Source organism: Malaclemys terrapin, chromosome 4, assembly GCF_027887155.1.
Source record: "Malaclemys terrapin pileata isolate rMalTer1 chromosome 4, rMalTer1.hap1, whole genome shotgun sequence".
Lineage (NCBI taxonomy): Eukaryota > Metazoa > Chordata > Testudines > Emydidae > Malaclemys > Malaclemys terrapin.
The window spans coordinates 25,601,697-25,614,735 of record NC_071508.1 but is presented as its reverse complement, the minus strand read 5'-3'; the positions used below and the strand labels follow the sequence as shown (position 1 = coordinate 25,614,735).

Genomic DNA, 13,039 nt, shown 5'->3' with positions numbered 1-13,039 from the left:
GGGTAATAGGAGCCTATATAAGAAAAAGACCCCAAAATCGGGACTGTCCGCATAAAATCGGGACATCTGGTCACTCTATCACCATCTATAAGCACCTACATGGAGAACAGATATTTAATAATGGGCTCTTCAGACTAGTAGACAAAGGTCTAACATGACCCAATGGGTGGAAGTTGAAGCCAGACAAGTTCAGAGTAGAAACAAGGTTTAAATTGTTAACAGGGAGGGTAATTAACCATTGGAACAATTTACCAAGGGTTGAGATGGATTCTCCATCACTGACTATTTTTAAATCAAGACTGAATGTTTTTCTAAAAGATCTGCTCTAGGAATGGGGAAGTTCTCAGGCCTATGTTACGTAGGAGGTCAGACTTGACGATCAGAGTGGTGCCTTATGGCCTTGGAATCTATGACTCTGAAGGGTAACCGGTACTAAGTGAGTTCACTGCAATGTGAAGCCATGGGTGAGGGCACTGACCTGCCTCCTCAAATACAGAGTTCTCTCCAGAGGTCACAGAGTTGAAAAATTTTGCAGAACTCTGCTGAGAACAATCATCAGAGTGGCCTTTCATTTATGAGCCTCCCAGCCCCAGGGCCTCTGGGCACCTTTGCAAGTCCTAGCTAAACACGTTGATTACAGGAACCTGGCCGCTTGACTGAATATAATTCAAAGTGGGAACAGGGCCCCATGATCTACAACGACATCAGCAATAAACTACAAACATCCTAGAGGCTGCCTGATGGGAACACGTCACCCAGTGCAGATCATGTGCACTCATTCGTGCCACATTTTTGCTAAATTAAAGTCTTGGAAGACAGAGTTATAGAAGTGAATAAAGAGTGCTTGAGTTGAAACAACATTATTAGCATGGTGTTTTACAAACAGAGAGACGTGAAAATGAAGAGATTCTAAAACCAACCTCAAGTCTAACCCTAATTCTCAATTTAACCACTTATCCTGAAGGAGAGCATGTTTGTAGTTTGTGTTACGTTATCATTGAAAGTCAGCCATTTCAAATATTTCTAAAGCTGCAGTGGTTGATGCCAGCAAACCCTCCCACACCAATTAGGCAGACAGTGTGCAGGATTATGGGGGCAGAGTTAAGGTTAATTAACAAAGACTTTTTTAGGTCTGTGTATTTGTTTACTTGGTTATAGAGGCTGCATAGACGTTGAACGTTCTCCAGGTTGTTGGTCACTGGAGATTTTAAAGCAAGTGAGAGCACCGGGAGATAGCACGATATTGGAAGTTTCTGTCAAATACTGTGCTTGTGGAAATGATAACTCCTGGCATCTATGCCAGTGGAGAATGCAGCTACCATTAGGCCAGGCAAAGCCCATAACTGCTTGGAGGGTTCTCCTACAGCTCAAATGGGATAGGAGAGCAAATACAAGCCTAGGGAAATCTTATGTAACCCATTGGTTCGTGTGTTTTAGAGGTACCATTCTGTGCTGGATCCACAGAGGATGTGAGTTTGTTAGACAAGCTTGACCCTTTAACTCAAGGTGGAGCAGAGCATGCTTTTAGCTCTGGAGGTCCCTGGTGTGTCAGCCAAGATGAAAACAGCTATGAGCCAAAACAGCTGGGAGAAAGAATTTAAACAGAAAAATGTGAATGATAATTGGGAGCTGGTCTTTACTAAATGCCCCAAAAGCCATAATCTAAAAATGGAGAAAGAAGGCTACATTGATTGAAAAACCAAACTTCCTTAGAGGGGAAGTGAAAGCAGCTATAAAATATTATATATTATGTATATAAACAAATGGAAGAAAGGGGAAATTGATAGCAATGAATATAAATTAGAAAGAAGGAACTGTATAAAATTGATAAGGGAAGCAAAAAGATGCAAGGAGAAATCTATGGCCAATGGAGTTAAGGACAATAAGGAATTTTTGAAATATATAAAGAACAAAAGGAATCCTAACCATGGCACTGGTCCATTACTAAATTAAAATGGTAGAATTATTAATAATAATGCAGAAAAGGCAGAAGTGTTCAATGAGTATTTCTGTTTTGTATTTGGGGGAAAAAGACAGATTGAAGTAGTCATATCATATAATGATAATGAAATAGTTTCCCTCCCAACAGTAACTCAGGAGGATGTTAAACAGCAGTTACTAAAGTTAGACATTTTAAAATCAGCAGGTCTGGATAACATGCAGCCAAGAATTTTAAGACTTGTTTGAAGACTTTGCTGTACTGTTAATGTTGATTTTTTTCAACTTGTCTTGGAACTCTGGGGAAGTTCCGGAGGAGTGGAAGAAAGCTAGTGCTGTGCCAATATTGAAAAAGTATAAATGGGACAACCTGGGTAATTATAGGCCTGTCAGTCTGACATCGATCCCGGGCAAGATAATGGGGCGGCTGATACAGGAGTCAATTAATAAAGAACTAAAGGAGGGGAATATAATTAGTACCAATCACCACGGGCTTATGGAAAACAGAGCCTGTCAAAGTAATTGCATATCTTTTTTTTGGATAAGATTACAAGTTTGCTGATAAAGGTAATAGTGTTAATGTAATATAGTTAGACTTCTGTAAGGCATTTGACTTGGTACTGAATGCAATTTCAATTAAGGAACTAGAATAATACAAAATCAACATGGCACATATTAAATGGATTAAAAACTGACTCACAGCTAGCTCTCAAAATGTAATTGTGAGCAGGGAATCATCACTGAGCGGGTCTATTTCCAGCGGGGGTCCCACAGGAATCGGTTCTTGACCCTACGCCATTTAACATCTTTACCAATGACCTGGAAGAAAACTTCAAATAATGAGTGATAAAGTTTGCACAAGATAAAGTGATAAAGGGCAGGTCTCTGATACGGCACAATCTGGACCATCTAGTAAGCTGGGCGCAAGCAACAATGGCCACGTCTACCTTACACACCACCGGCTGCAGCGTACGTGTAGCTGCCCGTCACAGTGAAAAGCAGGCTGTGCCCACGCTGTGGTGGGTAGCTACATGTTGGCGAAAAGCCTTCCTGGGGCTGGGGATGTTGCAGCTCTGGGGCGCATGCTCTCCCTCGGGTGTACGACTTTCATGGGGAGCTCAGAGCTCAGATCAGTGACTCACCATTCAAAGCATGTGAAGAGGCTGCAGCCCCCATGATACAAGCTCCTACCACAATGGAGTCTGGGGGCAGATGGCTTCTGCTTTGGCCAGCGCCACTAAAGGGCAGCTTGAATATCTGCCAGACTACAGATCATGGCCTGCTATGTCCTTCACCTGGCAGCACTGGCTAAGGCTGTCTGTGTATTGACACCATTGCGGCATCTACATACAGGCGCCATCTGGCTCCAGAGCGTCCAGAGCAACCAACTCAGGCTTACGAACCTGAGGAAGCCAACCTCGCTTACCTCGGGAAGGCCTCCAGCTCAGCACACAGACCAAGGCACAAGCGAGAGAAGCTGCAGCTAAAAGTAATCCTGTGTCTCATCAGGCCCTGTCTTAGCCTGGTTATGAAGCACGGTTAAGGTCTGGGCTAGGCTCCACATCTGAGGGCTGCCTGGAAGCAAGTTGTGGGTTCAGTGTAGACAGAGAGGCCACCTATTTGTAGTCCCCACGGGCTCATCCTCTCCCGTCTCAGAGTCCCCGGCTGAGCATCAGCACTGGGAGTTTCAGGTGTCCCAACTCCACTAGTGCAGGCAGGACAGGGTGGCCTCTGACACATCCCCAGAATACCGGGCATACCCTGCCGCCATGACCTGACATGAACCATTGTGACCTTGCATGCACTGTGCATATGAGGTCATTCTGCCGGGGGCAGAGCCACATCCGGTACTGGACAGGGACAAACCTTTCCAAAAATACGACTCTCTGGCTTCATACCGGATGCCTGACCTGCTAGACTTGGGCAACTTAGCCCCCATGTTGTCTACCTAAATCTGGTTGGAAAATAAGGGTTTTTTCCCCTTAGAAAATTAACTTTTCAGCAAAATAATTTGGTCAAATTTTGAAATGTTTCTGTTCAATATGGTGCCACGGTGCCTCATGGGAGTAATAGTTTGGATGCCTTATGCTCCCATTCTCTATTACAGACTGGACTCCTTGGTGGGACTACATCTCCCATGATGCACCACTCTCTCCCCCTTGATGAGGGGAGGGGCTGCATCACAGGAATCCTTATGGGAGATGTAGGAGAGAGGGACATGGGGATATTTACAACTTGAAGCCACTTCCCCCTTGTCCCACTCTGTGCCCCTCTCTCGTTTCATAATCCTTTTAGATTTGAGCAGCCTCTGGCTGTCCCAGTTCTAAGAACGAGCACCGCAGTGAGACCCTGGGAGCGAGAACCCGTCCATAATGCTGCAGAGCTGCTGTCTTCCTTTTTTATTTGAGTTAAAGATAAATCACATCCTTGTCTGTACAATTCCCCTTGAATACCTAGATACACTTCGCCCTAAAAAAAAAAAAGAACAGTGCAGGCTACAATATCAGAACAGTACAATGGCTGTGAATAAATAATGCCCTATGCTAGCTCAGGTAAACATCTGCTTGGTCTGACCATCTCAGGTCTCCTGGGTCACTGCTGCCCCCTCCCCATACTAGTCATTTACAATTGTGTGCGTGTGGAGGGGGTGAAGACAAGTTTGCTCTTTGGACATTAAAGGGACTTTTGTAAATCAAAGTACGGCACATCTGGGACGGCTCTCTCTAGCTGCCAGTTGCCTAGCTCGGTGTTGTCCAGGTTGTTAGTGTTCTTGTCGGTTTCACAGCAGATGTACTGGTGCCAGATTTGCAGGAACGTGGTCCTGAATTTTTGGATCCGGAAGGCATAGACGATGGGGTTCATGGCCGAGTTGCCGTGAGTCAGGAAAATAGCAATGTACGTCAGGATGCTGGGAGTCTGGCAGGATGGGCAAAACAAGGTGATGCAGTTAAGCGTGTGCAGCGGGAGCCAGCTCAGTGCAAACAGGAAGAGGACCAATGCCAAGGACTTGGCGATCTTCAGCTCCTTCCCATAATATTTCTGAGGATCCGATGAGTTGGAGGAGACCTTCTTGTCGAGCTGCTTGCGGATCAGGTTGAAGACCTCCAGGTAGATGATGAGCATCAGCAGCAAGGGAGGCAGCACCCAGACAAAGAAGTTGAAATAGACCATGTACTCCATGCTGATGACATTCTCGAACTTGCACCCGATGACGAACGCCGTGTGGCTGGCGTTCGCCTCCTGAGTCCTCCTCATCTTGTTCAGGTTGTTCCAGCCAAACATGGGGGTCAGTCCCACGAGCAGGGAAACGATCCAGCAGCAAGCGATGGCCGCAGCTGCTCGTCTGGGGGTCACTACGCTCTTGTACCTGTGGAGGAGACAGAAAACACCACGCGGCGTTAGATATAGGTGGAATCGCAGCGTGGGTCACTTCTTAGCCCCATGCACTACAGCAAAAGGGGATTTTGAGAGATCAGCTCCCACAGAGTCACCCAAACAAGTGGCCCAATCTGCAGAAGAGCCCATGATGGGTGCATGTGGGATACTGAACGCTTTGGAAAATCTGGCCTCAGCATCCACCCATACAGTGAATACCTGAGGAGGGTGATGAGAGTGCACCGGGAGGGGAGCTGAGATGAAATGGAAAGGCAGAGAGGCACTTGCAGGCTGGTCAGAGGCTGCAGAGGAGAAAGCTCCTGCGCTAGGGGGTGAGACTTTGTGGGGGCAGAGAGAGGGATGGGGACTGAATCTGGTCTTCCAGCAGTTTTACATTGACCTCAGAGGCCAGAGGCAGTTTTAAGCCCAAAGAGGGTGGGGATCAGAGGGATAGCTCAGGGGTTTGAGCATTGGCCTGCTAAACCCAGGCTTGTGAGTTCAATCCTTGAGGGGGCCATTTAGGGATCTGGGGCAAAAATCTGTATGGGGATTGATCCTGCTTTGAGCAGGGGGTTGGACTAGATGACCTCCTGAGGTCCCTTCCAACCCTGATATTCTATGATTCTAATTGCTATGGGCCATTCACTTCTAGGTTACCTGTTCACAGCCCAGCCAAGTTAGCAGTGGCTGGAAGCAGAACACTCCACTCCCACCGGTGGGAGCATTTCACACTCACTTTGCACAGGTGTAAATGACACACAAGGAGCAGGGCAGGGCCCTGAGATCCTGTGACAAAGTTATCCCCTTGCTGTAGGTCAAGAGGGATTTTAAAGGGCCAGGACTGTAACCACAGTACAACAGCCTGTTATTTTGCATCACCATGTGGCATAAATATCGGGTGACGCTGACATGGCAAAGTCAGGGTGTCCCAGCAGAATGACGTTATGGCTTTCTGGGGCTCTGCCCAAGGGAGCTCTCCAGCTCTGTACGGCTGTGTTCAGCTGGTGTGGAGTGACCTGGGAAGCCCCACAGAAAAGAGTCCTGACACCGAGGCAGCAATCATCAAAAAGCTTCCTTCCGTACCAGCTGGTGGCTGGAGGAGAAATCAATCCGCCCCCTGCTGCCAGTAAGAGAAGCTTCTGGACAAGGGCTTTTTCATTTCCTAATGTGTCAGTTCCCCAGGACCATGCCTGCCTCTTCTTCTAGGCCTGGGCTGAGGGGCAGGAGAGACAGAGCATTGTCTAGGCTTAGGTGGTGCTCTGCATGATGCAGCTCCCAGCACCTCTGTTTGTTCAGCTCTCCAACGCACCCACCTGCCACAGGAAAACATTCTGGGGTTATTCCCCTTTTCAAAGTATCATCATGACCAATCAATAAAGCCTGGAAGGTTTTATTTCACCCCCCTAACAAAAGTTTTAGCATCAGAACAGCAGGCCTTGCCTTCCCTGCTTTTGCAGAAGATCTCCCAGGAGGGTGTGGAGGCGAGGAACAAAAGTTTTAACAGTGCTTAACTGAAGGGATGGAGGTGTTGAAACTTTAACCAAGAATGCCTTTCTACCTACTGTTTGTTGGGCATTTCAATTGCATAGGTGTGAACACCAACAAACTAGAACGTAGCTCAGTCTGACTAAACCTCCCTCCCTCACCCATTGCTCAGGTTTCACTTCTGTGGTGCTGGTGGTATCATAATCCTGCCAGGTCTCCATAGAGTCTCCAAAGAAAAACTGGGGAGACAAGCCCAGTAGCTCAGATGCAAAAACCAAACCGAAAGGAATTGTACCACCCCGTCACTTCAGGGGGGTTTATACACGACAAAGCCAAGTAAGGGCTCAAACCCAATCTTTCCCCATTGCAGGTCACCTTGAACGTCAGCTCTCTGGGCTTTTGCTGTCCTAATACGCAGGATGTCAGAGGGTGGAGTGAGCCTAATGGAGTGTGTCAAGGCCCACCAGAGCAGCGTGAGGATGGAAGGTGCGGAAGGAAAGGCTGCTAATCTCATTAGAGCACTGAGCATAAATTATTCAGTAACCATAAGCGCGCTCTGGTGTATCTACCATCGGAGAAGGGTTTGCTGCAGTCAATCCCCATTTGTTTCCCCTGCTAAGCACCTCTTGTCTGGGAAATGATTCCCATCAACCAGAGGGGCAGGCTGGCTCCCACGGGAAGGATGGCGGGCCTGAGAATTGCTCGCTGTTCCCTTTGTGAGCTGAGCCCGTGTTCTGAGTCGGTGATTTATACTCCGGGAAGGGAGCAGCCTCTGGGAAGCAGCGGGTGACTCAGGAGAAAAGCGCCATGTGGTTTGAACAGCGAGGCAGGGGCCCCGGGAGCAGAGGGGACAAGGAAGGGCTGGCTGGTGGCAAGCACAGGGGAGCTTGGGCGGCATCGCTCTCTACTTGGAGTGGTCCTGTGAATTTGGACAGAGCAGGGAAAAGGGGGATATTCCTCACTCAGAGCGATGGGGGGGCAGGAGCCTCCAGGGCTAGAGAGAACTCCGGGGGATGGAGAGCCCCTGGAAGGGCTGTGGACTGGAGGGGCAGTGAAGCTGGGATAGAGAGCTCCTCCAGGGAGCCAGGCAGGGGGCTGGGATGGGGAGCCCCTCAGGGGGAGCAGGGTAGGACATGCCCTGTATATGCCACATATTTTACAGATGTCTAAATACTGCCATTGGGACTATTTCTTGTATCCCTCTGCCTGGGAAGGCCAGTGCCCTTGCCACCCTGAGTCCGGTGGTGCCAAGCTCAGGGGAAAGGGGAATTATAACTGACTGGTTTCAACCCCTCTCACAAGCACCTACCTACAGCCATGCCCACATGCAGCCTATTCTCTCCGGCCCTCGCCGGGCTAGGAGTGAGCCACTGGGAACCCCCCATCCAACGGGCTGCAGCTCCCATTTCTCAGCGCTAGACAGTGGATTTTCTGGGAGTGGAGTGCGCAGGCTCCTGTTGATTTGAGTGGGAGCAGAGTGGGCTCCGTACCAGTCCCTGGTGCAGGCCCCTCAGACCAGCGTCACTTTGCGGGGAGGGAATGGTGAGGAGGGGCTGAATCTCTGGCGAGGGGGATAGCTCAGAGATTGGGGCTCCTTTAATCTGCTGTGGGGCTTGGGGGGCGGGGCTGGAGGTAGTTGGGGAGCCAGGCCAGTGCGGAGAGCAGGGGGGTGAGGTGGGCAGAGGGCGCGATGCATTGACCGCCTCCGCATACTGTATTTTACAGCAGGAATTGGTGCTGTCTCCGTCTGATGAATGTGTCTCCAGTGCCCAGAGGCCCCTGGTGAGGAGCCCTTTCTGGGCTTGGACCCGGGACAGCAGCCAGGCAGCTGCTCAGATAGCATCTCTGCCATCTCCTGTTGAGAGCCTAGATATTTACAGCTTGTGTATTTGAACCCCAGCGGAGAGTGTGTCTACGGAAGGGAGCTCTGGCTGTGTCGCTCCTGCTTTCCACTAACCAGTGGCCATCTGGCTGGCATGGTATCCCAGAGGAGGGAGGGTGTTGGGGCGGGGGGAGCTGCAGGGAACCTGCCTTTGCTGGATGCCTTCCCCACCCTGCACCAGAGCACTTTAGACGGCAGGAAATGATAATCACCTTGCAAAGCTCCGGGGTGTGTGTAAGCTAGTGCTGCCCAGAAGTGATGGGCCTCTATCCCCCTAGGCTCCCCTGTGTAACGGTTCACACAGCATGCACCCTAGCTGCACGCACAGACGCCCCCCCATCTCACCCCCATGCCACCAAGCCCCATTCCTTGTGCTCCCCTGTCTGTCTGTATCCACTTGGGGTCTTGTCTTCTACTTAGATCGGAAGCTCCTTGGGGCGGGGGCTGTTATTTTGTTCCGTGTTTGTACAGCGCCTGGCACAATGGGGGCTGGCCATGACAGGGGGTTCCTACGGGCTATGCTAACACAAATAACACCTAGCCCCATGGTCCCCCCTGTACTCCACTACACCCTCCCAGTGCCCACACCCCCACTTCCCCACATGGCCCAGCCACGTCATGCCCAGCTTGTTAAACCCACCCCCTCCGCATCCCACATCCCATTGGCGACACCCTCAGCACCCTCCCTACCTGTTGACACACCTAGATCACGCCCAGCCTCTCCATCCCCACCAACACAAAGATCCCGCCACACCCACTACCTATGTCCCAGGGAGACGCCCCACCATACACCTTCTCCTGCCTGCACCTCCTCCCGACTCACACAGGTCCCTTGCACACCATCTCCCCTGATCACACACACAGAGTGTAACCACCCCCCCGCCCAACCCTCCCACAATCCTACCTCCAAAACCCCCCACCCACATACATCCTGCCCTAAAGCCCCCATCAGCCCTCCACACAACCCGTCTGATCCATCTTGGGCATTTGTAACGGCCACGCATCTGCACATCACCCGCCATCCTGCCTGCTCCCCTGTCTCTGCATGTGCCCACAATTCAGTTCCCGGTACTGTACGGGTTTCACAAGCCATAGAGCACTCCCCTTCCTAAATTGCACTGGGGGAGAACAGACCCCAGGCTCAGGGACCCTCAGACAGCTCCTCTCCACAGCCTGTGGGTGGGAATACAAAAAAGTCGGCAGTGGCCTATGTCAGAGATGGGATCAGAATGTGCGTGTGTGCGTTTGCGTGTTTCTGTGTCTATGTGCGCACATGCATAGGCATGCGCGTGCCTGTGCATAGGTGTGTGTGCGCGCTTCCCTCCCCTTTGTTACCATTATTGCTTTGTGCCTGAGAATGACACATTGCACCATGGATAATGGTGCACACGCCTCCCAAAGAGCATGCAAGAAGAGGCAGGAGGAGTCAGCGACACTGGGAAAAGGGTAGGACAAGACTTAGAACAGCACTAGTGTGAACTCACTTGGGAGACACTAATGCCTGAAGCTGGGGTCGGTAAAGTTTATTTCCACCATAAGAACGATACACCCCACCCAGGTAGTGCCATCTACCGAACCCCTGACTTATCCAGATAAACAAACAAAGTTAAATAGTGGAATTAATAACACCTAACCAAATCAGAACCAAACATCCTACCCCAAGGATTGTCCCTGAAAACAGAGAAGCATCAGAGATTCCAGAAAGTCCACTAGGGACTTGACTATTTTACATGGAAGGTGCCCAGCTCCTATTGTGATGGGCAACAGCATAAAACTCTGACAGATAGATAGATGTCATCCCCTTTTATGTCATCCCCTCAAGCCCTCTCTGCTCTGCCAATGCACCCCTGGGTACCCCTTTCGTCTTCTTCCTCATGCTTCTTCCATCTCCATGCCACTCCCTCATCTCATTGAAATCCCACCCAACACTCAACTCCAGCCACGGAGCCCATGAGACGTGAGGGACCATCGGGGTGTGAATGGACCTTCATCCTCCTCTGTCCTCCATCCATCTCCAGGACTGTTTTTATCTTCATTTATGTCATCCTGAAATTAGTCGTCCTCAGGGCAGGACTGTGGGTTTATGTGGTACCCGGCACTTGTTCAGGTGCTCGAAAAATCACATTAATAGCAAATCCATTTGTTATTGTTATGCCTCATGGTTAGAAGTGGAGAACGGCAGAATAAGGAGAGACAGCTGGGAGTTAAAACCAGACTGATTCAAATTAGAAATCAGGGACAAATGTTTAACTGTGAGGATGACTGATCCTTGGAACAAACTCCCCAGGGAAGTGGCAGATTCTCCATCTCTTGATGTCTTCAGACCCAGACTGGAGCCTTTCTGGAAGAGAGACTTTAGCCAAACACACGTTATTGGGCTCAATACAGAGATAACTGGGTGAAATGTAATGGCCTGTGTTATGCAGGAAGCAAGACTAGCTGATGTAATGGTCCCTTCTGGCCTTCAACTCTATGAATTTACACTTTTATTACATCCCCCTTCAGTATCTCATCATTGTGCTAATGGGTTTTTCTTCTCTCTTGGTTCTCAGCTCCACCTATCACCATGATAGGGGAGCTTCACACTGAACAGCACAACACTCAAGTTACAATTACAGTATTTTTTCAAAACAAAGTCTGCTTTAAAGCTTAGCCTGATTCCATTTCCAGCAGCCGCCTCTTATTGCGAGTTGGAGTCGATGGCTGAGCGTGGCCCTGTTGACATTAGAGAAATTTGTACTCATGTATTATCCATAATGATTCCATTCTCCAGGGCAAACCACGAATGGAGCCGGAAGACATGTTTCTTCATCCGAAAGGGTTTTATTTCTTACAAAAAATGTTTTTCGAGCAGTACAAATGTTTTTACACAAAATGTCCAGGTCGTTTGGAATTTTTCAGTTTTATTTGGGTTTAATTTGAAACAAAATATTTTCAGGTTTTGGGCCCTTCCCATCCTTTTCCAGTGGAAAAAGGAGGGGGAGGGAGAGATGGGGGGAAATACCCTCAAAACTGCCCCTCCCCCCCAAAATTATTAATTTAGATTCAAATCAAAATGAAATGTTTCCATTTTGTTTTGACAAAAAATGAAAAATTTCAGAGAAAATTTTCACATGAAACAAACATTTTTGGTTTCTTTGGATTTTTTGTTTGTAGAAAATAGCTATAATTTTCCAAGTAGCCCTAGCAGATGCACTGGACTCAAATAAAGTAATTCTTACAATGGTACATCTTAGTCCAATAAGATCCCCACGGAAATAAATCAGTGAAAAGTTCTCTAAAGAAAACAGGGCTCAGCTAATCACATGAAGCTGGACAAAGTGAGTGGGAACGGGAAAGTACAACTGAAATGCGGCTTATCTGAGTTATGATTACGCAGAAATAAAAGCCAGAATGGCTGCTGATCTCACGGAACCTCCCCTGACAAAAAGGCTTTGATCTCTGGCGGTTTAGGTTTCTGTTCCTTTTTCCCTTGCCTATCTGTGCTTCAGATCTTGCAGACTCCTGGAGGCCGCTGCACAGAGACATGGAGGATGAGCGCTATGAAGAATTGTGAAACCTCAGATGTTTCTCCAGGAAGCGTTTAAAGGACACTTTGTAAAAAAGATAAACATTTATGAGGCTGAAGTTGGATACTTATTCCCAGCTGCTTGCTCACTGACTAGAGATAATCACTTATCACCAGAGGGAGTCATAACATAAACTTGTTAATTTATCACTGTTCTTTTACTTCTATGGTGGCAGCCCCCAAAAGGGTTACTGGGTGCAGTCCACATACACTGGAAGTGAGCCCCGGGACCAGGGCTATGTCTTATGTTCCTAAAAGCTCACGCTTCAAGGTTTCAACCAGCCACTCACAGGGTCAGAAAGGGATGTCCCCCCGCAATGCGTTCTGTTTTAGGTTTTTTAAATCTCCTTTCTCTGAAGCATCCGGGATGGCCCCAGCTGGAGATGGGACATAGGACGAGGAGTGCCAGGGCTCTGTGGTGGCACTGAGCGGTCGCTCTCTCAGGTGCTTGGCTGGCTGTTTCTTGCTTACATGCCCCGGGTCTAACTGATCGCCAGATGTGGGGTTGGCAAGAAATTTCCCCCCAGGTCAGATTGGCCGGGGCTCTGGGTTTTTTTGCCTTCCTCCACAGCTAGGGTTGCCAACTTTCAATCACACAAAACCAAGCCCCTTTGCCCTGCCCCCTCCCTGAGGCCCCGCCTCCACTCACTCCATCCCCCCTTCACTGGGTTGAGACAGGGGGTTGGGGTGCAGGAGGGAGTGAGGGCTCCAGTTGGGGGTTCAAGCTCTGCGGTGGGGCTGGGGATGAGGGGTTTGGGGTGCAGGAGGGGGTTCCGGGCTGGAGCCGAGGG

At 49.2% G+C, this 13,039-nt stretch overlaps 1 protein-coding gene across 2 annotated transcripts in view; it reads right to left on the bottom strand.

Annotated features, from left to right (window-relative positions):
• Positions 1-4,328: 4,328 nt before the first annotated feature.
• The window catches only part of ADORA1 (adenosine A1 receptor), a 70,873-nt gene continuing 62,162 nt past the window's right edge, over positions 4,329-13,039 (bottom strand). For both annotated transcript variants that reach the window (XM_054026970.1, XM_054026969.1), the window contains exon 3: positions 4,329-5,305. In XM_054026970.1, the coding sequence (XP_053882945.1) occupies positions 4,612-5,305 (694 nt within the window). In that variant the 3' untranslated portion in view covers positions 4,329-4,611. The remainder of the gene's footprint in view (positions 5,306-13,039) is intronic.